The sequence below is a fragment of the Orcinus orca genome, chromosome 12, assembly GCF_937001465.1.
Source record: "Orcinus orca chromosome 12, mOrcOrc1.1, whole genome shotgun sequence".
Taxonomy (NCBI): domain Eukaryota; kingdom Metazoa; phylum Chordata; class Mammalia; order Artiodactyla; family Delphinidae; genus Orcinus; species Orcinus orca.
The window spans coordinates 34,503,499-34,531,189 of NC_064570.1; the positions used below are offsets into that span (position 1 = coordinate 34,503,499).

Below are 27,691 nucleotides of genomic sequence, written 5' to 3' on the forward strand. Positions count from 1 at the left end.
TTGAATTCGAAAATCTCTAATTATGTTTCAAGTGCTTTAGAAGTCTTAATAGATCACTAGTAGGTTTTACCACATCTTAATTCTGAAAATCTGTATATAATTTAAAGAAAACATATCCATGTGTTTCTGACTAACTTGCCATTAAGCTTATTTTGTAAGCTCAATTTCATGTCTAAAAAATAGTTAAAAGCCTCTTTAAATTGTTAAGCTTTTGCCAAGAACAAGGTATCATAAACACACACACTGTTTATGGGTTGGTCTTTGACAGCCCAAACTAAAGTCTGTAAATAGCTATCTAATAATACTACTAGAGGAAATACATGCTCCCATCTTTTTGCAAACAAATAGCTTCCTGCCCTCTCTTTGCCTATTTGGAGGAGCATGCTATATATATATTTATAACGTTATAGTGAAACTCTTATTCTGCTAACAGTCAGTTTCCCTTGTTTTCAAAGTTAAGCTACTATATTCTAGGAGGAATTTTGCACTAGCGCCCTAGCCTCAATCTCACGTGCCTTCAGCAGATGTCTACAGCAACTGAGAGCAGCATGTGATTTTTCCATATAGTCGTGAGTTCCCAAAGAACAAACCAAAAGTCATGCTGCATCTGCTTTATTCGTACATGCACATTGTGTTCTCTCTTGGAACTCTGTCCTCTTACAGCTTGCTTCAGGCTTGGAAACCTCCTGGGCTGGGAACTTTGCTCCATGTCTGGCATATCCACTGATTCACACGACACTTAGAAGACCATGTATACTTCGTAAATTGAGTTGAAAATCTGAACCTCCGAAATACATTTTTTAGTAAATTTCATTTTACGTCTTCATTGTTAATTTATAGTAGTTGGATGGAGTATTAATTTTCATAACCTTTTTAAAAAACCAAATGAGGATCTTTATTAGGTCCCATATTTAAACATAACCCTGTGAAAATTGCACATGGCACTTAGAGCCTGAAGGTCACTGACTCTACTGACTGGCAGTGTCTTTGTTTAGACAGTGTGATGCTGCTAACATAACCATTTACTCCATTTGAATACGATGTTAGCAATTTGTGAAAACCATTTGGCTTTAAAACAGCAGTGTGATTTGAGGCAAAAGGCCAATTTGCTCATTAAGTTCAAGTTTGTTCTTTGAACAACAAAATGATTGTAAAACAGAAAGAAAGATTTAGCAGATTTCGTGATAGAAATAGAAGGTTCTCAATTTTATCAGCAACAAAATGACAATAATAATAATGGCTAATGCCAACCACATGTGTAGTGTGTATAATTTTAAAAGGTCGGAAAAATAGAAATAAATGGTCATCTTGAATATGTGTCAAAAGTGTTGAAAGAGACAGTGTAGAAAGAAGACTGGATTAATAGACAAAAGGTCCACATTCTAGTCCTGATTCATCTGTTTACTAGCTAACACTCTTAAGGTTGTTATAAACTTTCTTCAGCCTCAGTTACTTGAAATTTCACTGGACTTGGAGTCAGGTCTGGGTTTGAGTCCTGTGTCTGTTGCTTCCTATGTGTGATTTAAAGTCAACTACTCACACTCAAAGCCTCAATTTCCTCATTTTTAAAATGGAGTAGATAACAACAATGCAGACATGCCCAAAATATTTGAAGAACTACATAAGATAATTATGCAAAACTGCCAAGATTTTGACAAATCATATTCTTAAATCACAGCCCAATCATAAAGAATCTATGTCAATGGTTATGGTTATTGGATTTGAGTAAGGATATACAACCCAAGCAAAGTATTTTCTTTGGCTTTTTGTAAGGTGATTTGGGGTCCACTATAATTACCCTGGAAAACCATTTTTACTTCTTCTTTAATAACTAGAAGTCTCATCTCCATTTTAATCGTCTTATCAAGTTCCCAGGAATAATGTAACTAGGTAACAACTACTCTAGCTTTACCCCTTAGGGTCCAGTGGTGAGAAAATTCCCTTCTAGTTGTTGTACTATTTAGTGGGGCTCCATGGAATATTAGGATTTAAACCCACTCAGAATTTGGATTTTTTTTTTAATTTGACTATAAAAGCTGTATATGTTAAACAACTTGATTTTAGAGAGTAAGATCAATAGTTAAGGGCTTTTTAATTATTCATAAGCTTCCTTTCCAGAGAAATGTAGGCTTGTGAAACAGGCCTTTTAGTTTAAAGGAATAGCATTTCATGGCAAATCGAATATTTAATATCATTAATTAAAAATAGTTTTATGTTTCCTATGGAACTTTGGGCTTTTGCAGTTAGAAGATTCTGGATCACATGTTGGTAGTTTTATTCTTTTCAGTATTCTAAATACGTATATTCAAGTCCTTTGGGTCTCAAACTAACTTGTTTTTTTTAAATTTAGTATTGCACACACATTTTTAGTTAAGCAATAAACATCTGTCATCTGCCATTTATTAATATTAATTATAAATAGTCAGTGGCTCATGGGATCCAAGTACAGCAGCTGAGATTTTTCTAAATCTGACCTCCTTAGAGTTTATACAAAAAGTGTTCAGAGTACTTCTCCTAAGCTCCTAGCCAATTTAAGGCTGGTTTGCAACCTAGTGTTTTAGATTCTGCATCTAGCAATGAAAAATGACAAACTGACAAAAATGATAAATGACAAAAATCCTGAAAAAAGCATTGTGCTAGGGGATTAGGTGGGACAAACGACAAGAAAAGATGCTCAAAATGATATGGTGCCGTTCATTATTACTACAAGCTAAAGGTTATGTGTACAGTGTATGTGTTAGGAACATTAAAAATGTCATGTCCCTTTTCCATAGTTTTGTTGCTTCAGATGACAAATATGGAAGCCACACTTCCATAAATTAGTATAAGAGAATACAAATTTGGGGAGAAAGTCAAGAAACAAACAAATACAAAGCCAGGCATATTAGTATCTCCCAAGAGAGCTAGCGTTCACAGCTACTTATTTCTTGTCACCCTAAATATCCTACAGCTACAGCAACATATACCCTAAGACATCTGACATGACCTCCGCACAATGCCTTGGGGGGCACACTGACATATTTTTCCTTTCTGAGATTCAAGCAATTTTCCAAAGAAAAAATATTGTGCTATACTGTAGCAGAGGGTTCATAGAAATGTCAAGTTCAGGTTTTACCTGAGTCTAATTGAAAAATGTAAAAGATTTTATAAACCATCTTGTTTAACGGTTTCAAATAAAATACCCTAGCAGAGGGCTACTGGTTGGTTAGCCCTTACTTCAATACGAGCACTGCTATTTTCTTTTATTATTTTAACTTGTGGTAAAAGTGCATAACATAAAACTTACCTTCTTAACCATGTTTAAGTGCACAGATCAATGGCATTTAGTATATTCACATTTTTGTGCAACCATCACCACCGTCACTCTCCAGAAATCTTTTCCTTTTGTAAAACTGAAACTCTGTATCCATTAAATAGCAATTTCCATTCCCCCCTCCATGAAACCACCATTCTATTGGGTTGGCCAAAAAGTTCGTTCAGGTTTTTTATAAGATGTTACGGAAAAAGCCGAAGGAACTGTTTTGCCAACCCAATACTTTCTATCTCTATGAATTTGATGACTCTGGGTACTTCATATAGGTGGAATCATACAGTATTTGTCTTTGTGATAGGATTATTTTACTTAGCTTTATATTCTTAAGGTCCATTCATGTTGTAGCATGGGATAGAATTTCCTTCCTTTCTAAGGTGAATAATATTCCATTGTACGTCTATATACCACTTTTTATTATCTATTCATCTATTGATGGACATCTGGATTGCTTCCACCTTTTGGCTATTGTGAATAATACTACTATGAACATGGATGTACAAATATCTCTTTGAGACCCTGCTTTCATTTATGTTGGGTATATACCTACATACTTGGAATCGGTGGATCATATGGTAATTCTGTTTTTAATTTTTTTGCCAAACCACCATGATGTTTTCCATAGCAGCTCTGTCATTTTACATGATCAGCCTTACTAGTAGTCAGAAAAGCAAAAGGATACCATTGTTAATCCATCAGAATGGCAAGTCTTCAAAGGACTGATAACATCCAGTTTGGGCATCAGGAAATAGGCATTTCCTATTTATAAGGAAATAGGCATTTCTGATACACTGCAAATGTGAACTGTTCAAACCTTTTTGAAAAGTAATCTGGTAGAATACATTAATTTTTAAAATGTGCACATCCTTTGGTTTTTCCATCCAGTGTTTGGGACTCTATTTTGTATTAGATCTCACGACTACTGAGCACTTACCAGATGCCAGACACAAGTCTCAAGAGTTTTATACACACATTAACTCCTTGCTACATCACTCCTTCACTACAACTCTGTGAGGTAGTTACTGTTATCATCCCCACTTTACAGATGGGGAAAATGGGATATACAAAGCCTAAGTAATTTGCTTAAAGTCATACAGCTAGTTAAAAGCACAATTAAGATTTGAAAACAGGTACTCAGGTTCCAGAGCCTGTGTTCTAAATACTACGATGTATCGATACTACGTCTTTAACCTCTGATAGGGAGTGCATCAGTTCATTAACATTATAGAGATTTTTACTGTAGTACTAAGAGCAAAATGGGGAAAACATTTTGCTATCCATGTGTACCATTATGTTATATTGGTAGTATGCCATTATGGTATCCATTAGTACCATATCATATATACCATCACTGACGTTAAAAATAATGCTTTTTTGGGGCTTCCCTGGTGGCGCAGCGGTTGAGAGTCCGCCTGCCGATGCAGGGGACACGGGTTCGTGCCCCGCCCGGGAAGATCCCACATGCAGCGGAGCGGCTAGGCCCGTGAGCCATGGCCGCTGACCCTGCGCGTCCGGAAGCCTGTGCTCTGCAACGGGAGAGGCCACAACAGTAAGAGGCCCGCATACCGCAAAAAAAAAAAAAAATCATGCTTTTTTGAAAATTAAACAAAGAAAAAAATAAACACCAAATCTAGAGTTGAACTGAGATGGTTTTGGTTTCCAAACTAGTTTAGTACTCTTTTACTTAATTAGGCTGGCACTGCAACTATTAAACTACTTTGAAGACTGTGAACACAAGAAGAAACAATGATTCTGTGAACATATAATCCTTTGAAAATGGAGGAAACCTGCAGGAATGGAAGGAAAGGGTGTTAAGGCAGGAAACAAAGCAGGAGGAGGGGCACTAAGGGCACACAACATGGTTGGAAGCCGAAGGGCGAGGGAGAGACATTAACTAGGAAAACTGCCTCTCCTACACATTTCAAAGCAAAATTAGAAAAACTGGACAAGCGTGAATCCACCAAAAGTTTGCCCAAGAAATACTTTAGTAAACTGCATCTTAGCTATTGAAACAAACCAATTTGAAACAAACCAAAATTCCTTTATGATTTTGGTATTGGTTGGAAACCAGAGGAGCATGACATCAGATGTTAACAGTTTGTACTTATTATTTTCAGGAATATTTCACTATTTCATATGTCCATGGTCCATAAAAAAGTAATTAGCTATCTAATTAGCGTTCTATAAATTAGGATAACAATTTTTGTTCACAGGTTGTAATTAATTAGATATTTTAACTACTGATCCTGAGTATGCATACATTTTTCTATGACTCATTTTTGGAATTAGCAATTATTCATATTTTCCAAGTATGAGTTCAGTATGTTGATATTTCCTTGCCTAAAATGTGATATTATTCAAAACTCAGTGAAAAATAAGTTGCATTGTGCTTCCAGACATTAGATTTCACATCATACAAAAGTAAAAGGGATATCTCATTTTAAAATGTATGTTTTACATTGAGATATAACATGTAATTGGACTCTGTTCATAAACTATTTCCTAAATCTGATCTCTTGCAAAAATAAGAAAAGCAGGCTTTTCCAGCAGAAACAACAAATAAACAAAACAAGCCTTTACAAGATATATTTTTCAATTATGGCAGCTCGGGCTCACAGAGGCTAGAGTTATGACCGGGTGGTGTATACACAGTATAAACACAAGAGTTCAGTAATTAGGTTTGAGTTAATTTTAAAGTTTCACTGGCCTGATGTATAATCAAGCAAAAGGTCATTACCCACACTGGTACATTTCACACAGAACCTCAGCAGCTAGAAATGGAAATGGACATGTCTTTACTTAAGCTTGCACAAATCAATCCCAGAAAGCCTTCATATGAGTACTGGATTCTTTTTCTATTCATTTCAGAGCCAGTTTACTCACAAAAAAAAGCTTTCTAGCAAACCAGAGAAATCAGAAAAAAAATTAGTTAAAATATTATTAGCATTATGCTAGACATGCCTCTCTAGTCTAAAACAGATGGAGTAAAACTTTGGTTACACTTTCTCACTTAAATGTTTTTTGCCATAAATAGTATTGGACAGGGATTACCCTATAGAAGAGTACAAGCTTCTAGATTTTGAGCTTTTTTTTTTGGAAGAAGATCATTTGCATCTGTTGTTTTGTCAGCCTAGCACTCATTTCTACACAGAACTGCTACTCAAAGTGGCTCACGTGTCCCTTGGCTTCAATAGTGAGCATGTGACTGAGGCAGACCAATCACAGTACTCCATTTCCTCTGCCACAGTGATGGGTTCAAGGGTAGCCATGTGAGCCAAGCTGGGTCAATTTTCACCTTCCACGAGATTGGATGAATGGACTCTGAAGGAGAGAGCGCACTATCCTTTTGGACCAAGAGCAGCGTGGATATAGATTTAGGGCTTCCCAGAGCCAGCTTTCCCTGTGAGTAGAGACAGACTCACAGTAGCAGGGGAGAACAAGGCCAATAAACAGACACAGAGGCAGGATGACTTGAAATGGCAAGAAAGAAAGAGGAGAGAAGAAGATGGAGCCAATGATATTGTTCGAGCACTTAGAGCAAACTGTGTCTTCAGCAAATAGTTTACTTTTTGCTTAGGGTAATTTGAAATCTGTCTTTTCAAATATCCTGATGAATATACAGAAGGTAACAGTGACCTTGGTGAAAAAGGACTGTCAATGAAAGATAAACACTCAGATATTGTTTTTCTGTTAAAATAATAATTACATACATTTGCAAATAATTTTTTAGAAAAACTGAAAAACAGTAAGAAAAATGATAGAAAAGCATTTCCAATTTAGGACATGAGGAATGGGGTGCTTTAACCAAAAGGAAAAGGGAACTGAATAGAAAATTAAATGGAAAGTGAAGTACCTGGGGAAGAGAGCAGAAACTTAGTGGAATAACAAGTTTTGAAGAATTTCTCATTTACACCCATTTTGTACATGTTAATGTACACTGATGCCAGCCACTGTGCCGAAAACTTTATGCTTGGATTTGTCCATTAGTACAAAAATATACCACATTCTATTTGGGGTCTGCTTTGACAGCAATGTACAAGAATTAAACCATTAGAGTGGTCTTTCCCTTTCGATGATGCTAAAAATGATACGGTTTTAATGTAAGCAAGTTTGAGGATGTTTCTGTTTCAATGAGGTCAGGGACTTTAATTGTAACCTGGCTGTATTTGCTTGGTCACACCTCTTGGGAGGCCTGTAGCCGAGGTAACCAGTCTTTTCTGTCAGGCTGTAACAATCTACAAAGTTAGTCTGTAACACTTCTATGAAGAAGTTACTGGAGTAGATAAAAAGAGAATAAGATAATGATCTATGGAAAGAATAATTCTTTTGTGCCTTCAAATGTGGGGTGTCTTCTTTGCCAAAGAGGTTTCAGCAACACCAGCAGTTTCAAGGAGTGAGTGACTGTGTTAGGGAGGTGGGAAGGAGGACAGGAGCATGAAAGGAGGAAGTGTCTTTTTTGGTGGAGAAATGTTTACTTTGTAATTAGCAAAGGACAAGAAGGCCCTTTTGGAAACTATACTTGGGGGTCCAGAATTTAAATTTATGCTGATGCTCTCTGAGGCTCTCTCTAGGGAACCCTCCTAACTGGCAGGGATCTCAGTTGGCTAGAACAGGCTGCACATGAAGCCAGGGTCTCAGGGTCATTTCTCCAAAGGGCCTGTTAACTCAGCTCTGTTCCACAGCCACAAGCTGTACCTTTAACCCTACTTAGCCATCTCACAAAAACACATTAGCATATCAACATGGTGGTCACAGAAAAACAGATTTGCCTTGAGACCAAAACAAAAAGTAGGCAGAGATATTTCGTTTTTGCCAGCATAAACAAATGTCTTTGTAAATGTGTTAGCAAACTAATGAAACTGCAGCTACCGACAGAAGAAAATCACAAAGATGAAAACTGTCCACACAAGCATATGCTACAAGTGAGCTGATCATCAATTGTCTTTACTTTGTGGAACAACATAAACCATGACACCAATATCTAGATTCATGATGGCAGGGACTTTTGTCTTTCTTGTTCATTGCTATATCTTCAGCACCTAAAAGTGCCTAGCACATAGCTGGTGCTTTAATAAACATGTGTTGAGTGTATGAAGGTATCCTGGCCTGGTCTTTTATTTATTCTTCCTATTCTGCCCTTTACAAACTGGAAAATACAATAGAAATAATCTCCTATATACCATCTCCTGCATCAACCACTGAGTGTTTTTACAAAGGAAGAGACACTACATTAGATAGGAAGAGAATGTTGAATAAACGAGCAATCACACTCATCTAATTGCAAACAAGAGAAAGACCTCTGTGGTAGATGGAGAAAATGGTTACAATTCTCCACTCATCCCTGTATGTGCATGCCAAGTTGCAAAGTAACTATGGGACTTCTCCCCCAAGAGGTGAAATCTATTTCAATTTTTGAATCAGGACTGGCCTTGTAACTTGCATAGAATAACAGAACATGGTGGGAGTAAAATTGTGCCAGTTCTGAGCCCAAACTCAAGAGGAACTGCTTCTTCTCTCCCTCTTAGAACCTCGTAGAACCCCTAGCCACCTTGAGGATGATAGAAACAGCAGTTTCCTCCATCCTCAACCAGTCTACCACATTAGGGAGCCAGCCAGAACTGCACAGTGAATCCCAGCCCATATTACCCACCCATATTTACTGTTAAATAAATGGTGGTTGTTTTAAGTCTGTATGTTTTGCGGTTATTTCTTACTTATGCAGCAAAAGCTAACTTGAAACAACTTCACCCCGATGCACAGGAGCTAAACAATGGCAAGATCATTGTTTGGTTGGGGGCTGAAGAATGCTTTGTTTACTACAGCTACTACTCTATTCAACAGACTGACCAGTGTGTGTTATGTTACATATACCAATGGGTTGAAAAGCATTAGGTATTTATAAAAATCACAAAAAGGGGGCTTCCCTGGTGGTGCAGTGGTTGAGAGTCCGCCTGCCGATGCAGGGGACACGGGTTCCTGCCCTGGTCCGCGAGGATCCCACATGCCGCGGAGCGGCTGGGCCCATGAGCCATGGCCGCTGAGCCTGCGCGTCTGGAGCCTGTGCTCCGCAACGGGAGAGGCCACAACAGTGAGAGGCCCGCATACCGCAAAAAAAAAAAAAAAATCACAAAAAGGAAATCTCAGAAAGTATAAGCATTTGCAAGAATAATTTATTATAAAGATTGTTTTAGAATAGAGATGCTGCAGTATACACACCAACACAGCACAGAAGCCTAAAAATGATTTTTCTACCACCAAAGCAAGGTAGGGACTACAAAGATAATAACAACACTTAACTATTTTCCCACTGTGAATAAAGCCCACCGTGAATTTTGACGACTATGAATGTCCCCAAAATCTTAGAGAGCCTACGAAAATGGAATGGTATGAACTTGGTATTGATTATAAAAAGATAAAAACTGCTGGTTGAATTATAAAAAATAGTATAGTACCTGGGATGGCAAAACATGAAATAAAAGGCTTCTTATTTTCTGCAGAACTTTTTCATTAACACTGAGAAATTTAAGAACATACAATGTAATTGTCAAATGTGCTCAAGGCAAGAAACCTAGTAACTGTCATTTTACTTTTTTCAAAATCTATCTAGGTGCTGGATGTGATCCTTCAGCTCCATTATTACAGAGGGAAGTAAACTGTGCATATATAAACAATCTCAGCATGGTCTTCAACCCACAAACCTGGGCAACAGAGAATGCTTGCAAAGATCCTGCCACTGTAATGTCAATTGCAGAGGAATCAATGAAAGAAATTGGCGCCTGTCACAGAGGTGATAACACTCTTTTAACTATGTGGATAATAAATTCGGACACAGAGCTGTGAAATTTGCAAGCTGATTTGATGCTTCAAAGATTAAGCTGTAATTGGTGGGAAAGAAACAAAGAAGAGTAAGAGTTGAGTAATATGGCAAAGGAGAAAATATGTAATCAAATAAATCGGTGCATAGTCCATGAGTGAGCATAACTGAAAAGGACCCAAAGATGAACCATGTTTTTATGAGGATCTTCAGAGGTTAGGAGTGCCTACATCCTTCAAAAACAATAGCATACCTGTATTAATATTAAAAGCCTAATATTTAAATTAAGTTGTGGCATATACAAACTGTAATGTTTTCATCAGTAACAATGGTACTCTAGGTCTAGTTCTAGTATTTACAAAATTCAGAGAGATAAAATTTTGGAGTATTAGGTTGAACCCTATGAAACTGCTTATATTTGACCATTTATAATCCACAAAAATGGCAGTTTCATATGGTTTAACCTAGTAGATAGAAGTGTATTAAAAAACAAGAGATGACTGTAGCCACATAATTTGTCTCAGTGGAGAGAGAGCTAAATAGTGATTAAACAAATGACAGCCCTCTCCATTGGGGACATTAAATGAAAAACTGGGCTTAGCCTTTAAGAGAAAGTTCATACATTTGTATTAAGGAACATTGCTCAGAGTGAAAGGCATTATTTATTTTCAATAGACTACCTTTCTTGGAGGTTTTAAACATAGCTAAATATTTTCGTGTGGTACTGGAATATTTGAAATTCAAATAATATAAATTTTTAATAAAATTGATTATTACCTTTGTAATGATTGGGGGGCAAAAATTTCCCCTCTGTTTCACCAAATTGTTCTTGTTACCAAAGGTCTGCACCATGTGCAGGCTTCCATTGGTGGCGATGAAAGGTTTTCACTGGTCCTTCCCAGAATCTAAACAAAAAACCCATTTGGGTAAGGACTAACATGGCCTCAAAGAGAGATTGTTGAGTTTATACCAGGGTTTCTCATCTTTGGCACTACTGGCGGATAATTTTTGATGTGTGAGGCTGTCCTGTGCGTTGTGAAATATTTAGCAGCCTCTCCCCACTAGATGCCTGTAGCATCCCCCTCCTCCAAGTGTGACAATGAGAAGTGTGCCCTGGGGAGCAAAATCATGCCTGGTTGAAAACCACAGTCTTTAATGCCACTCTTATCTCAGCTCTGTACTTTGTCGAATTTTCTCTGCCCTATGTTAAAGGGCTAGTGTACTGATTGGGTGTAGGGAGAGAGTAGAAAGCTCCCATCCTCCAGGGCTTAAACAGGATCAGTGTCTGTAGGCCAGCTGGTCCTCCTGCATGAGGTGATGGTGGTGAGAGGCCATCATCAAAATTCTCCAAGCCAGTTGGCATCCTACAATTTTGAGCTAATGACTCCTTCTATTTGGATTTTGAGAACTGCTCTGAAAATCTTGGCTAAATGTCTCGTTTTGAAGCTTTTGAAGCTTTAATATGAATCCTTCCTGTATAAAACTCAACTCTTCATCACTGGAGTAGTTGTTATAAAGATCTTAAGAAGTTAACTAAAAGACAGAGGTGCAAACCTGGGAACAAAGTGGACTCGTTTTTTATTTGTTTCCTTTTTTAAAAACAAATTTTACTGTAACTTTAAATATAGTGCTCATGATAAATATAATGCATATTTATAATATTTGAAAACATGATTAATAGCAATTTGTAGGTTAACATATAACACTTATATAACACTTTTCTTCTATGTAAAACCTAGTAGAATTTTACAACTGTACTTTTAATTTTGGGAAGGCACATAAGGTGACCTTCAGTATGTTCAAATAATGCAGTAATTCCCACACTTGTTTCTTCCCTGGAAATGTCTCTGGACATTTTATTTATTTATATTTTAATGGATTCTTTTTCTCCTTCTCTGCTAAGAAGGATGCTATTTCTTCTTTACACCAAGAAAGTAGACCCTGCCCCATTTCTTCCATGACTCTGTTCTTCTCTCTCCTTTCTATCCCAAGATCATGCACTACATGTAATTAACTAGGATCTTATTCATGCAATTCACCAAAGAACAAAATTTCTTTCATTCTTTGTGAATTGCCTCAAAACCCATTACCTACAGGAAATTCTCTTCAGTTAATTAAAGGAATGTACAAATGAATGAGAAACATTTTGGTGATCTTCCTTTCTTTGCACCCTGCCTTCCAACCCAAACAAAAAAAATCACTCTTTTGCATCAAACGTGGACAAATATATGCTCCCCTGTTCTGTTTCACTTCCCCTTATCTAAAATGGTTACAAGCAATATATCAAAAGAGTTAATAAGTATGAGTTGGCAGCCATTAAAAGTGCATTTTCTCCTTGTTTACTTCTATTTACAATATATTGTTTTAAGGCATATGTGATACTAGTATACATGTTAGCCTTCATAATCTCTTAAAATAAACGTTATATATCTTTGACATTTAAGATATATAATTCAATTGAGATAGGCTCAAGCTAGAAACTACTGCATTGATAATAACTTCTTATTAAAGCTAGTAATTGATGGAGAAGTTAAGATATTAAAAGGCAGCATGCCAGGTAAAGGGAAATAATCCTAAATGTGCAAACAAGTAGTACATCAGATAAAAGTTTAGATTTGGGGCTACAGAAATGACATTTATCTCCTCAGATTAACTAACTATAACTATTCTAAGCATGAGAAGAATATTAGTAAAGAAAAATGTGTGTATGTGTAAGATTTTGCAACCAATTTTTCATATATATATGAAAATTTCATATATACAAATATGCATCTCACAACTAGAATAATCCATTCTGTTACTAAAAACTAGTTCCTCCTATTCAGCTTCTTTGTGTACATTTTAGAAAGTCATTTCTGGATCTTATCATTCTTCCCTGGAGACCTTGCCTTTGGCAATTACAACACAGCAGAAAAATTCCTGTACACATGCTCCATACCTTTTCCAAATATGAGTTATCTACTTCTGTCTATTGTTAACCTCTTGGGCAGGGAAGATAGATGTAAGTTTAAATTCAAGATTTTCAGGCTAAATTTTTTTTTAAAAAAACCTTATCTTTTAGCTTTCTCATCTGAAAATGCTCAGCCATGAATCTAAATGATGTTATTTTATGAATCTACAATCATTTAGGTGCAGCTCAAGTAATAGCTATTCTAGTGGTAGGAGAAATCATGTCTTCATCACTTTATTGTGTTTATATTTATCACTATTGTATAGCTCTGAGATATACAATACAAACAAGAAGACTCTGGGTAGTGTTATTATTTTGATGTGATATTTGATACAGTGGCATATCCAGGGGTCATAATTACTTTTCTATTTGGTTTCTTCATATTCAAATAGATATATTTTTGATATTTGAGTTACCATTAAGAGAAGTTAAGAAAACTAATACGTTAGAGAAGTAAGGAATGAAGGGAGAAGTGGTTACCTTCCTATCTTAAATTTCTAGGCTACTTGAGAAATTATTTTTGACAGACATATAAAAAGATGAATGAAAATTAAATAAAAATGGAACTAAATCTTGAATTTAATTATACATGTAATCCACATTTCCTACTTAGTAGTCTATGGATTATCAAATTTGAAAAAGAATAAAGCACCTAAAATTTTCTAGTTGTATAACATTTTCTTTGTAAACATAAAATGCCAATGTATCCTACTCAGAGGAGAAGAAACAAGGACCAGAAAGAAATTTTTAAGTCAAGCTTATGTTACAGGTTACTATTTTAAACTTCTTATGGCATTACTTATCTTAGTTGTTGCTAGTTTAAAAACTAACATTTTCAATGTTAATGTTTAAGTCAGTGCTAGCAAAATATATTAGAAGACCACATCCTCAAATAAAAGAAAAAAATGTAATTAGTATCATAATTTAATTTTTCTATTGGATGAGATTTTCTTCACTTATATTTTAAAAGCAAAGTATACTAAATACTGATTAGTAATGTAGAATCTTTGTGGAAAGAATAATATGAACAAAGACCACCTGTAAGTCATTAAATTTTAAGAAAATTTAGTAAACATAAGTAAATGTACGGCTATGGGAGCTTACCAACAAGTAGAGTGATGAAATATTTTATTTCCAAATCCAACTTTTAAAATCTAAGATGTTTTAAATTAATTGGTAACAAATGCCAGAAAGACCTTTTTCACTAGCCAACTTTCATTCCTTAAACCTAATTTTAATCAAAACCTCTTATAAATTTACAAAAACTTGAAGTTCCCTTAAAATAATCCATGTATTCAAAAAGTTTATCACATTAACTACTTGATTACTAATGGCAACGACATGCTGTATCCATCCTGATGATGGTCAGTTTGGTCTTTCGGTACAGTGAAAGACACTGCAAAGTACGGGGGACCCAAGTCCTTTCTTGTATGAGCAAAGTTCAAGTTTTCACAGCACCCTCTTCTGTGTTTCCATCGAAATTTTCCACACACCAAACCTCCCTTACTATGTGATATTGTGATTATCTGCTTAAACATCTCAACCTTTCACTGGACTCTGAGTATAACTTCAGGATAGGGATGGTACTCTATTCAGTTGTGAATCCCCAGGGCTTAGCACTCTGTGTGGCCATAAAATAAAAATTCAATAAAATGATGTTGAATGAATGAATGAATGACATAAACAAAGGAAGTTCAACTACAGAGTCAGCCAAGCTGCAATTAATTGAGAGAATCATTTATAGGCTCACCAATAGCTACATAACATATTCGTAGGCAGTGGTGCTGAGGGTTAGTGAGAAAGATGGAAAAATTATATTTTAAAAGTCAACAACTGCAGATCTTCTATATGGAAGTTTAATCACCTTAAAGCATCAGATTATATGATATATTTTTCCTTGGCACTCATACGACTTCAGAACAGCCCTTACACAGAGTTATTTAATATTGATTTGGTAGGTTCTATAATCTGATGTATGAAATTACTGTAATATGAAAAAAAATCTGGGGATAAAATGTCACGAATGCTTGTATTATACTTATAAAATATGTAACCTTTAAAATATGTTTAGCTACAAAAGCTTAACACCTAATTGCACTACTTTGGTTTGTAGGCAATGAAGAAAGAAGTAAGCTGATGGCTGGTATTCACCATGCTCGTGTATCAAATGTTATTATTAGACCTTGTGTTTCTGAGGCTTCCCCTAAGTTTTCCAGGTACTAGGAAGGTAGATGATAGGAAAGATAATGGCCCAAAAGGAAGATATAGGCATATATTATATGCTTATAATGCAGCCCCCTTCCCTAAGATTCAATTAGCACACTTTTGTGTAAAGTTCTGATGTCAAGCTCCATTTTAAAAAATTACCACATCGATATTCTGTAATTTACAGCCAACATATTCTTTGTTTGGTACACATTTTAGGGTTTTCAGACGTGAGTGATAATAATAAATGTTTCCTAAGAAATAAAGTGAAATTTGCATCAAATCATGAGGATTCAAACAAGCACATGTTAGTATGATTGTACCTCGTTCTCCCTTCTGACACTTCTTTCTCTGCACTGTACACTTTCTTGTCTCACTGGTGGGGGGACACAGGTTACCCTTTGCTGATGGATGCTGTATTATTTCTCGGACCCGTGTTTCAGTCCCTCTTTTGAAGCCACATGTTTTTCCTTTTTTCGTGCATGGACTCCAAGGACTCCATTCACTGGCCTCACAGTGCACTGAAATAGAACACCAGAAACAGCCTCAGTTCGCTCACACATAGTTTCACAGTTGTTAAATAAACAAGAAGGCATGCTTCCATCAATACTTGCCCAAATTCTGAGCAGAAATCCTGCAGAACAAAGTTGGGCAAGATGACTTAAAGATAAAACAAAGAGAAAGTGAAAGCAGGAATAGAATGTTTTCCACTTTTTGGTCCTCATATTATCAGGTAAACTCACTCTTGCATTGGGTTTACTTTTCACTGTAGATTTGATTAACCCAGGCATGAATATAATTATTCACAACTGACCAATGCTTTACAATTTCTAGAGCACTGCTACAATTATTGATAGATCCTGACCATAACTTGATAGGTTAGTCATTATTACATACTCGAGAATTGATTCTCAAAGTTTAGTGTGCAGCAGAATCACCTGCAGGGAGGACTTGCTAAAACAAAGAATGCTGGACCTCTCCCCATCCAGAGTTTCCAATTCAGTTGCCTGCGGTGGGGCCTGGGAATTTGCATTTCTAATGATACGCGTGATGCACATTTGCAGGTACTGAGAACACACTTTGAGAACTTCTGTGCTAGAGAATGATTAAGCAAAAAATGAATTCAGGTGCTTGGCCTACAACTCAGTGCTTTTTCTACTTCATGTGCCTTTTCTTGAGTACTTAAATATTGTCATTTATTCATGGGTGTAGTTCAGGCATAGCAGTATCTGTTTTAAGTGAATTCTGGGACAATTTCAGCTGATAAACTGCTTCTAGAAGTCACCTGACAGGCTGACTTTTAGGATGAACTGATATACTTTTTCTAAAACTTCTTTTGTAGATGTTTCCCTTTTTCTGTGTGTATCAATCTTTTCAGTTTTGGCTTTACAAGGTATTATAACAGATTTTTACACTTCTAATAAAAATAAACACCTGCAAGGTGATATTCTTATATTTATGTTCATAGAATTTCCTGACTTACAAAGGAAACGGCTTGCAACAGTAACTCTTTCAGATGCTATGACTCTCTTTCCACAAAAACAAATTCCCAGTAACCTTGCTGCCTTCTGATTTAACGAATCCTTATTTTAGAGCAGAATACTATTTTTCATACAACCTCAACAAATATAACCTAAATGTTTCAGAAATTTAAAACCATTCACAATACATTTTTTTCACATGCTTTTTCAGTCACTTTCAGGTATCTGAATGCAACACAGAGTTGAATGGAAATGATTAGATAAGTGAATTTAAGTTTCTATGAACTTAAATGAACTTTACTGAACCACTTTCAAAGGAGTCTTCATGTTCAGTTGGTTAAAGAACAGAGCAACCAAATCACTTAATGATATCATAATCTCTTGCCAGTTAAGGTCATATCTCTGATCCCAATATTAGTCATTAAAAAGTAGGGGAGCTTTGCACATACAAATAAAAACACCTCCAAGAAAGCAAATGGAAAAATAAAAATCCAAGTTTGTGAGCTGTAACTTTGTCCAGTATTCATTTAATGCCAGAACTACATGGACTAAATTAGAAAAAAATTACGTGATGTGGAAATCACCCAAACTTTTGTGATTTTCATAAAAGCAAAGGTGGTCTAGGCAAATGTACACCTAGACTTAAGAAAAACAGATTTAAAAAATTACAACATAGGTAGCTATGAGTCTTTAGTCAGATGATGAATGGTTCTAAAAATGAAATTTTAGTGCCAATCTTAGATTATTCCATTGAAGAAGGAGGAAAAATATTCACAACTAGCGAGTTCAGATATAAAGAGCTCTAATAAGATGGGATAGTTAAAAGGCCTTGAGAGGAGAAGAAATTTTCTTAGCTAAATACTTTCAGATGAACCTTTAATGTTAGTATCCAAAAAATATTTTTGGAAAGAATGGAAACTTTGTTGATCGTGTAAAGACAACAAATAGGTTGATTTAAGTAGTATTCAGGTCATTAAATGAACAATATAGATCTGGGGCACTATTTGGTTAAGAGGTAATTAAGAAAAAAACAGAACTGCTCAACAGAAACTGCATTTCTTCTATCCTCTGTATTAAGAACAATCTTAACATTGGAACATTTAACTGTTCACTAATGAAACAAGTGTCTCAAAAAATGTTGTTAGCTCCTTGTCCCTGGAAGTGGTCATGGTGTGGTTGATCGTCAGCCTGGAATGCTGTAAAAGGAATTCTTGAACTGGAAGGAAAGTTGAATTGGATAGTTCACCAGTAATGGTCTTACAACATTATTCATTTGTTCTCATTCTTGCTGCCTGACTGCATGGTTCCAGAGAGAACATAGCAAGGCCATGTTCTTTGCTACTCACTCTTTGGAGCTAGATATCTTCCCTCTGTGACTAGTTGAACAGCACCAACTCTCCAAGAAGAGCAATGAGGATGGCAGAATGACAGTGCAGAAAGGAAGCAAATTTCTGGAGCACAAAGTGGAAGAAATACATTCTCCTATAAAATTGGATTCAGTCGACATTTTTGCTTAATTTGACTTGCAAACCATGAGGAGTGGGTATGTTGTGACATAAATCTTTTACCCTAGCTCTGTATGAAGGTGGTGTTTTCTCTGTTTATGACATGTTCTCTCAATTTAAAATCTGGGTAAGAAACAAGTCATGCAGTATAGATTTTAGCAAAGGGAGAGACACATTCTTCAACTTCTGCCGTAGAGAGCTAGAGTAGAGGTACTAATTATAGCACTGACAATAACTCACGTTGTGTCCTTGGGATCACCATATCAGCTCTCTGGGTCCTAGTTTTCATATTTGTTAAAGGAACAGCCTTTAATGGTCCTTTGTGATCATCAAGCAAGTCATCATTTTTTGTGAAATTCTGAGGCAATCCCACAGGCATGGTCCACACAAGTGCTTGTAGGCCAGATACCACGTGATGGGAGACATCCCTTACGCAGCAAGCAACAAGAGCCAGCTGGGAACTAAAGTTGATTTGCCTATTCCTATGTCCTAGGTCATTTACACCTATCTGTTCAATGAGCCTGATTCACTAAATGGCTTTTAGATTGCTAACCCCTATTCTAAAATATATAAATTTCTTAAACGTAATTGTGTTAACCAAACAGTCTTTGTCTAAATAGTATTATAAATTACCAGGAAGCCTTAATAGCTAATCCAACAGTGCCAGGTGTTAAATGCTCTCTGATAGGAAAGCATTAACACATTTAAATAAATGGACTTTGAAGGACTGATGCTACACCTTCAACAACTAAGAAAATCTAAACATTCGCCCCTTTCCTGGGTAGAGCAATATCACAGACTTTCTGCAACTTATCCTGAATTTCTGTCCTTGAATATTTTCAGAACTGTTTCCTATTTTCTCCACAGTTTGGAAGTTATCACCTCTAACCATCAGCCCTCAGGACCTACAGAGAGATGAACTTGAAGTGCTTTCTCATGTACCTTTTACCCTATTTCTAATTTATTTTTCTGTGTTTTTATTGACTAGAGGAAAAAATAAGACTGAACCAAATTGAGCCATGAGCTGTTTCAGGAAAGTTGTTTTCCAGATGCTTCTGAGATTATCTTTAAAATATCATCCATTTGTTTCCTTCTCACAAACAGTTTGTTTAGAAATAAATGTCTCATGTGGACCTGAAATGGTTAAACCACCACTTTAGAGTTATTTCTCCAGTACTTAAGATTCTAATGGATATGTCTGTGGGGAGCCCAGGGGTGTCCTGGAGACTATCTTGCACTGAATCAAGGGGACAATTGTGTGCATTTGCCAACAGCACTGCAGTATCAAAAGGTTCTTGCAGCTCTTGCCCAGGGGATTCTGAGATTTAGTATGCTGTCTCCCCATTTGGTTTAGCATCTGCTCCCCAACTGTTCACCAAGCTCGTAGCTGTAGTAGCTGCACACCATTTAAAACAGGGAAAATATAGCCTGACAGTGATCCGTTATTAGGCAAACAACTTGTCTGAGGAACCTCTCCTCCAGGAAACTCAGCCTGCAATTAATCAGGCCCTGGGACTGTGTCCTTCTGTCAGTCTAAGTCCAAAATCCTCTCCTTGTGTCTGAATACCTGTGCAAGCAGGGTGTTTCAGCAAAGCAGTGTGAGAGAAAAAAGTGAGATTTTTTTTAACCATATCAGATCCAGTTCTCGAAGTCTTTGATCCATCTACTGAGTATTAAAGGGCTGTATCCAGAGAGTATGTTTCCTCCTTTTGGAAAATAAGTTTGGTCATTGGTTGACATTAGATCTAGGTGGAAACTCTTAACCTAAGGTGGAAATTTAGTTCAATATCAAATTTGTGTGTGTGTGTATATATGGAAGTGTGCATGTATACATATAAATTACTATAAGTAAAACTTCATTAGATAATGATACAAAATAAATCTGTAATGATCACAATAGTTGAAACAGTTATCGATGGTCCCTAAGAAATAACAGTGCACGCACAGGGTGTTAAATTTACTGTGATACACGCTGAGTAAGGCCCATTAGGATGGTATCTTTGTAAAGAAGGAGGGAGTGAGCCTCTTAGAGGTGGTCCCTCAGGCTCTTGTGAGACAGCACTTTGAGCAGCGTTTCCATGGAGACTGACATTATCATCTCTGGTGTTTCTCATCCCTCCTAAGTCTTAGAGCTCTTCCTCACCAATACTGACGCACTCCATGGTATGGTTATTGGCTTCCAACCCTTCTGGGCAATTGTCAAGGCACTTTCCAAGGTGTAAGTAAAATCCACTTTTACACTTTGTGCAGAAATTTTTGTTGAAACAGGTATCACAGTCAGCTTTGCATTCTGAAAACAAAAAAAGAAAAGAGAAATATGCTTCCATTAGCATCAGTTAACTATTTATTGTTGGTCCAGTTCTGTATGCTTACAACACAGGCACATGCAACTTGTATGTCAAACAAACACTTAGGCTCAAAATTATTTTGCCAAACCAAATTAAAGATTCCTCCATAGTCATTTAGTTGAGGTACACCAGTCATTGATTTCAAAATTATTGTATTTATTGCCTTATGAAAAAAATTTTGACAAGGATGCTTATAAGACCAAGTGTCTATTTATATTAAATGATAGTGAAAATGTTTCATTAGAACTTTGATGAAATGTACTAGGATGTTGCCTTTGTGCTGCTCTTGAGGTCTATTTTTTAATTTAACAAATATTTGATTGCCTACTGTCTGCCAAGCCCTATTCTAGGTACATTGACAGCAGCATACAAAAGAGAGATAAGGCCCATACCTCACAAAGTTTACATTCTAGGAGGGGAGATACAATAAACAATAATGATAGTTGATCCTTATATGGTGATTACTGTATGTCATACACTGCTACAAGTATTTTACAATATTGTCATTTAAACCTTACAATAACCCAGTGAGGTAGCCCCTATTATGATTCTCATTTTACAGAGAAGGAAACTGATTCAGAAAGGTTAGGTAATTAGCTCAGGACCACAGAGCAGAGTGGTCTTTGAAACTAAGCAGTCTACTTCCAGAGTGATAAGTGCTCTGGAAAAAATAACGACAAAAACAAAAGGTAGGAAAAAGATATAAAAAGTGACTGATGAGGGGAAGAGGTTGATTATTTTGGACAAGATGGTCATGGAGTGCCTCTGTGAGAAGGTGACATCTGAGCAGAATCTTGAATGAAAGGAGAGAGCCCGCCAAGCAAAGGTGTGGGCAAAGAGTTTTCCAAACTGCCAGGACGGTGAGCGTACAACAGTCATTTCAAAAGCCTTGAAGTGGGAAGATCTTGCAAGAAGGCCGGTGAGGTTAGTGCAAAGTGGTTGAGGGGCAGTCATAGGAGCTGAGTATGCCGAGGAAGGCAGGGCCACATGTGATGTATGCTAGAGTAGCGATATTTCCTAATTTACATTTCGAAAGGTTACTGGGTCTACGGTGTGGAGAGTAAACTTTCAGTCCAGATGAGATGTGATCTGAGAGTGTTTCCAACATTTAATTCCAACTGATAAATAAATGTTTCAGTTGCTGTACTGGAATCCTTCTTGAAGCGAAAATAGCTGAATTACTTCTTTCAGTCATTAAATACTTGGATTTTGTGATGGTGGTGGGAACTCAGGTGGCACTGGTGCTTGTGGTAACTTTCTACAGGTTCAATGAATGATAACCACGTTCTCAGTTTTTGTTTTTATGATGAAAAAAACACCGCTCAAAACTGGAGTATTTTTTATAGCAGTGAAAATCTTCCTGCCCTAAGGGCTGAGTTCAAGTATGGTTTAGCCTAAGTGTCAGGTAAATATTATTATTTACTTAACATTGAATATTACAAATATGGCTAGAGGCCATTTCAAATTTGGAAAGTTCCCCAAGGATGAGATAAAAACATAATTTTGTGTAGACACTTACTTGTACACTTATTTATATCTGGATAACGAGTTCCATAATATCCACTTGGACATGAAGAGAGACACACTCCAATCTGCTTCATGCCAATTCTTTCCAGAACAAAAAATAGTTTGGGCTTACATGACAAACATCCATTGTAATCTGAACATGTTGCACAGCCTCCTTGGCAGCCTTGACTGATGTTAGGATGCACTAGGGGGACAAATGTAGAAAGACAAAAATGAAAGTTAAATCATAGATATAGAAGTTCAATGACATTCTCTGGGCAGAATACACGTTTTCTTTTATTAGCTTTCAACTTGGTAATGGGTGAATAAGTTGGGAATTTTTCCCTCTTTTCTGTGATCTGGTATTTCCCTTTAGTACATACATATATTGTTTTAATTTCAAAGTTCTAAAAATTTGAGCATTTGAAAAATAAGAATATATTGCCCCAAAATATTTATAGATAGTATATACCTAGTGGAAGTATTCTCACTGAACTAGCACCCTGGCAGATTAGAGACGGGTATTTTGTGCTCACTCATTGAAATCAATACGTATTAGTTTTGCTTTTCATTTATGTGGTGGATGTCTCTAATGTCTTCAAATAAGGATGACAACATAGACTGGGGCTTAATCTGAGTAATGACACTAATTTTTAAGATATCTTTTCCAACTCTGGTCTATTACAGAACACCATTTCACTCTCTGATTCAAAGCAAACTGATTCTGCAACTATGTAGCTATTCAGCACCTCACTCCCTGCCAATGCTTTCCTGAAACATTTCTTCTCACATGAGTTTAATATTTATCAGTTCAAATTGATATAATGATGAAAATGTGATTTATCTTATCAGTAGTTCCACGTGGATCATATGTAAGTATTTATAATAATATTTACTATAAGTTATGTTCAATATTTGATCTTTTGGGAGAGAAGTCTTACAGTTTTTGTGCCCTCATCTTTCATTTACTTAAGTGAAATATATATTTGGTGAGGACATGACCACTCTGTTCTAAGGGCTACTCCTACACATATCCCCGAGAATCCCAAGGTTTCTAAGAGTCACCCATATGTGTGGTGAGAATATTCATTAGCAAGTCTGAACAAATACAAACATTTGGAAGATTCATGTTTACTTGAGATCTTCACAACTTTAAACCTTTTTTTATGACTATTAACTGGTCATAGACACCTATGTGTGAGCTCATGGAAAATTGCTGACTGACGTGCATCTCTCATGTAGCTGGTGTTTGGGATGATTTCTTCTCCTAAGGTATTCTCTATTCATATACAATATGAATAGCTCTATGGTCCCTTCAGGAATTCAGAAGGGAATAATCCTGACCCTATGAGAAGCAAGGTTGAGGCACAAGAGTGCAAAGGCATCCCCGTGTTTCTCTGACTACTGTTGGTGCGGGGAGGAAGCTTGCAATGACTAAGTCTATCTTCACAGTGATGTTTGATTATTGCTAAGTTCTTTACTGCAAAAACAAATCCCACCAGGCTTAGTTAGAAGGGGTACCCATAAGCCCGATCAGCCTTCCCACAGGGGCGCACGGGTTAGCTGCAGAAAGGTCATTTGGTTGACCAGCATTCTCTGCCTGGAGGAAACCATCCCTGAATCAGCCACAGGAACCACAAGCAGCTCATTCTCATTCCAAGACGTTTTGTAAATAAACTGAGGAAATGTGTGGGGGAAGGGAAGTCTGCTCTTCCTGTACATGCTCCTCTGCGGGGTGGGGCGGACATCTAAAGTGGCACAGGAGGTTTAGACATTACAGGACCTGGGGGACTTGTAAGTGAATACTGCCTTCCAAGGAACAGGGTCATTTTTCATGCCAGGAACTCCAGCATTGGAGACTTACAGAAAATGTGTACATATTTTAATCTGGGAAGGACCCTAAAAAAGAAAGGGGTGAAGAGAGTTCCATGTGTTCGGAATCTAATCGACCCATTTCAAAAAGTGAGAGGTGTAGGTCAAAACCTGTAAAACCTTTTCATAAGAATTACTGATGGAAAACGGGACCTCAGTTTGAAAGAAAATCACTCCAAGCTCAGGAAAGTAAGTGACTGAATTTACATGAAGATGGACTGGATTGACCCACATCAATCTATCTCATCTCTGAAACGCAGTTGCTCAAAGGAACACAATTGTAAGTTTAAGCCCCTTGAAACTTTTGTCAATTATAACTTTAAATTGATAAGTTATGAAAATAAATATGACTTACATATTCTGAGCCTCAAAAACTGATATATCTTGAAATAAATTTTATTTAAAAATTTGGGTTTTGAATGCCTGGAAACTTCTGCCAGAGAGACCTCTGTATGGGTCCCAGGATTAGTAACAATTTTGCCCCAAATTATGAGATGTGCCAAAGTATCTTGCTTAATTCCCTCTTTAACACTTTTGCTGATGAACTGTAGCACATTCAACTCACACATAGTACTACAATCACTCTTTTTTCCCCATATTTTGCCTTTTTAGACAAAAGTTTTGACGAAACAGAGTGTCGAAAAATTAAAGAAGATATAATTGTCCTAACTGGCAAAGAAAATTTCTGTTTGTTTTTAATCAGGGAATTTTGAATATGGGCACATACAAATAATGGCAAACTTTACTTCTTCTGGAAGGGTTAAGTGTTACGCTGTGGGAAGCAAGAAAAATTGAGACTATGATGCTCAGATTCTATGATTCTAGATTCTTTTACAGTTGAGTAGCATGACATTTTGCTTTCTTGAACCCTGTACAAGGATCACTCAAATTATGCAGTTGGTATGACACAACTAGATACAAATTTCCCAAACTTCATCTTAAGGCAAGAGTTTTTACTTTTTATATGGAAACCACAGAAAACTTTGGTCTGGATTGACTGTAACAGCCCTTTCAGTCTTAAAATCTTATAATTCTAAGAGAGAAAATAGAATTCTACTTTGTCATGCTGCTTCTTTTTCCCCCACTCTAGTTATACCTTCATTTTCTATTTCTGAATCACTTTTTTTGTAAACAATGTTCTGTACTACTATTTTATATGAGCATTGGAGGGGTTGGTGGTGGGGAGGTTTCACAGAATATCTAACATTTGAACTTAATCTTAGAAAATGTGTTGACGTTATGAGCATGTAAGTGGCCATGATGGGGCTGGAAGCAGGAACACCACAATTACCCCATCAAGGAGACTGGCACGCGTTCCATGCAACTTATGCTTAAGTAGTGGTGAATGGAGGTATGAGGCACATCAAGAAAACTGGAAGCACAGGATAGATCTAGATTATAAAACCCCTTGTGGGCTCTGCCAAAGAAATTATTCTGTAGCTTTGGAGGACTTCAATCTGGTGAGTGATACGATCCCACCTGCATCAGAAAGGCAATTTCCCTGGCAGCATGGCAGGCATGGAAGCTAGGAGAAGACTAATGTAAGGATCAAGGTAAAAAGACTGATGAGGGCTTCCCTGGTGGCGCAGTGGTTGAGAGTCCGCCTGCCGATGCAGGGGACATGGGTTCGTGCCCCCGTCCGGGAAGATCCCGCGTGCCGCGGAGTGGCTAGGCCCGTGAGCCATGGCCGCTGAGCCTGCGCGTCCGGAGCCTGTGCTCCGCAACGGGAGAGGCCACAACAGTGAGAGGCCCGCGTACCACAAAAAAAAAAAAAAAAAAAAAAAAGACTGATGAGAGCTTAAAATATAGCAGAGACAGTGCAATGTGGTGAGAGAGGGATGCATATTCCAAGGATATTTAGGAGGTGGACTCAATCAAATATGCTGACCAACAGGATGTGGACTGAATAAGTGAGAGGATTTGTGTTTTACGTCTGGCCAGTGAAGAGAAAGGAAAGGGACGGCTGAATAAAAGCCACAGTTGAAGGGCTGTGGCAAGGTACATAGAATAAGAAGGTCTACAAATATAAACGTGGTTTGGGATCACTGATTTTGCAGATTTTGTGAACTGTCCAAAAAGTGATGCTTAGTAGATGGAGCTTAATATCGTGATGGTTGCTAGAGATGTACGTGAGAGTCTTTTAATTAGAGAAGAGATCTTGAAAGGGCGAGGTGCCGAAGATGCCAGAAGAAGGAATTGTAGTCCAAATAAGGAAAATATATATTATCAGCTAATTTTAGTAATACTCCGTGTTTCTATACCACTTTTGCTTTCAATTTTTACCACTTTTTGCATGCATCTCATAGAAAGCTAAATTAACCGTGGAAACTGCCGTTAGTAAGGGTAGAAGCTATCACAATTATTTATTTTGGAACCCCAAACTAGGACTCAAAGAAATGCTGTAAACTGCTGGACAAATAGTGAACTTAGATCAGAGGTTAGAACCTAGATCTTTGATATCTGGTACCAATCTGTTTATATATAAGTAAACTCTAGGTGTGTAACATGGGTATATATAAAGTGAATAAATGGGCAGAATTCATGGGAACTTTAAATTGGGACCTTCTGATTACAAATGCTTCAAATACATGGTCAAATTTGTATATCTTTTCCTAAAATTGGGAAAGAGGAAAGTGTCTTTTCTTAATTTGTATACGAAAGTTAAATGTGAAGAGTATACCTTAATGCATAACTTACACCAATTTTCAGTGTCTGAATTGTCGATACTCCCTGTGTAAGTGACTTCAATTTCTCTAGCTGTTAGGCAAGTCTTCCTACTATTTCTGTTTGAATCTTGTGATGTGTAACTGATGCAACTGTTCCTAAAGGCTATTGTCATGATAGTTAATTCAACTTTTTTGATAAAAGGTGCAGAACATAGAGTTTTAAATGGTACTAGAGCATTTGGAAAATACACAATCTTTGCTATTTTCAATGTTTATGATATACCAAACCAACTGCAGCATTGGAATCTAAGTTCTGTTTCTGTAACAATTTAAGTGTAAACTTCAAGGATTTCCCTTACTTTAATCCCTTTCTACAGTCCAACTGCAAATGTTAACATCTACTGTAAATTGCTATGCAGAAGAAATCCATTATTGCATGCTGCCAATTACCTCTGAGAGTCATTTATCTGTGGCTAGAGAATTTCCAGAAGTACAAAATTTAACAGACTTTAGGTTTATAATAGGTTTGACTAAGTTCAAAGGAAGTGCTAAACACATGAAGGTAACATTGATTTTATAATTCAGATAATCAAAAGTTAATAAATTAACCAATTTGATAAATTTATTTTTAACCAATGAAACATACAGATTCTCCCTAAAGCATTCTTGTCTTTCCAGCATTCACTGTCTGCTCTTCTCCATGTAGTGGCCTTAGGAGACAGGGTAGGGAGAAGAGACAGGTGAAATTCTATAATCAAAGTTACTTTTACATCTATCCTTTCATCCATGTCCTCTCCTTTTACAAGGACGTTCGCATTGACTGGAAGCTTCTCGAAGGCAGAAATATAGTCGGTCTAGATAATTTCTTCGTAATTTTCCGGATAATTCTCAGCTTCTACACAGGGTAGCTGATTACTGAATAGGTCCTCATTAGAGGTGTTTGTTTTTTTTTTCCCCCTTTGGCCATACAGCATGCAAGCTCTTAGTTCCCCGGCTAGGGATCGAACCCGCACCCCGTGCAGGCGAAGCGCGGA

General features: G+C 36.9%; 1 protein-coding gene across 1 annotated transcript in view; it reads right to left on the reverse strand.

Annotated features, from left to right (window-relative positions):
* Positions 1-27,691, reverse strand: part of RSPO3 (R-spondin 3) — a 77,385-nt gene that overhangs the window by 22,917 nt on the left and 26,777 nt on the right. The window contains exons 2-4 of the mRNA XM_004263849.4: positions 22,133-22,324; positions 20,409-20,555; positions 15,603-15,800 (exon numbers count right to left, since the gene is read on the reverse strand). Coding sequence (XP_004263897.1) covers positions 15,603-15,800; positions 20,409-20,555; positions 22,133-22,324 — 537 coding nt within the window. The remainder of the gene's footprint in view (positions 1-15,602; positions 15,801-20,408; positions 20,556-22,132; positions 22,325-27,691) is intronic.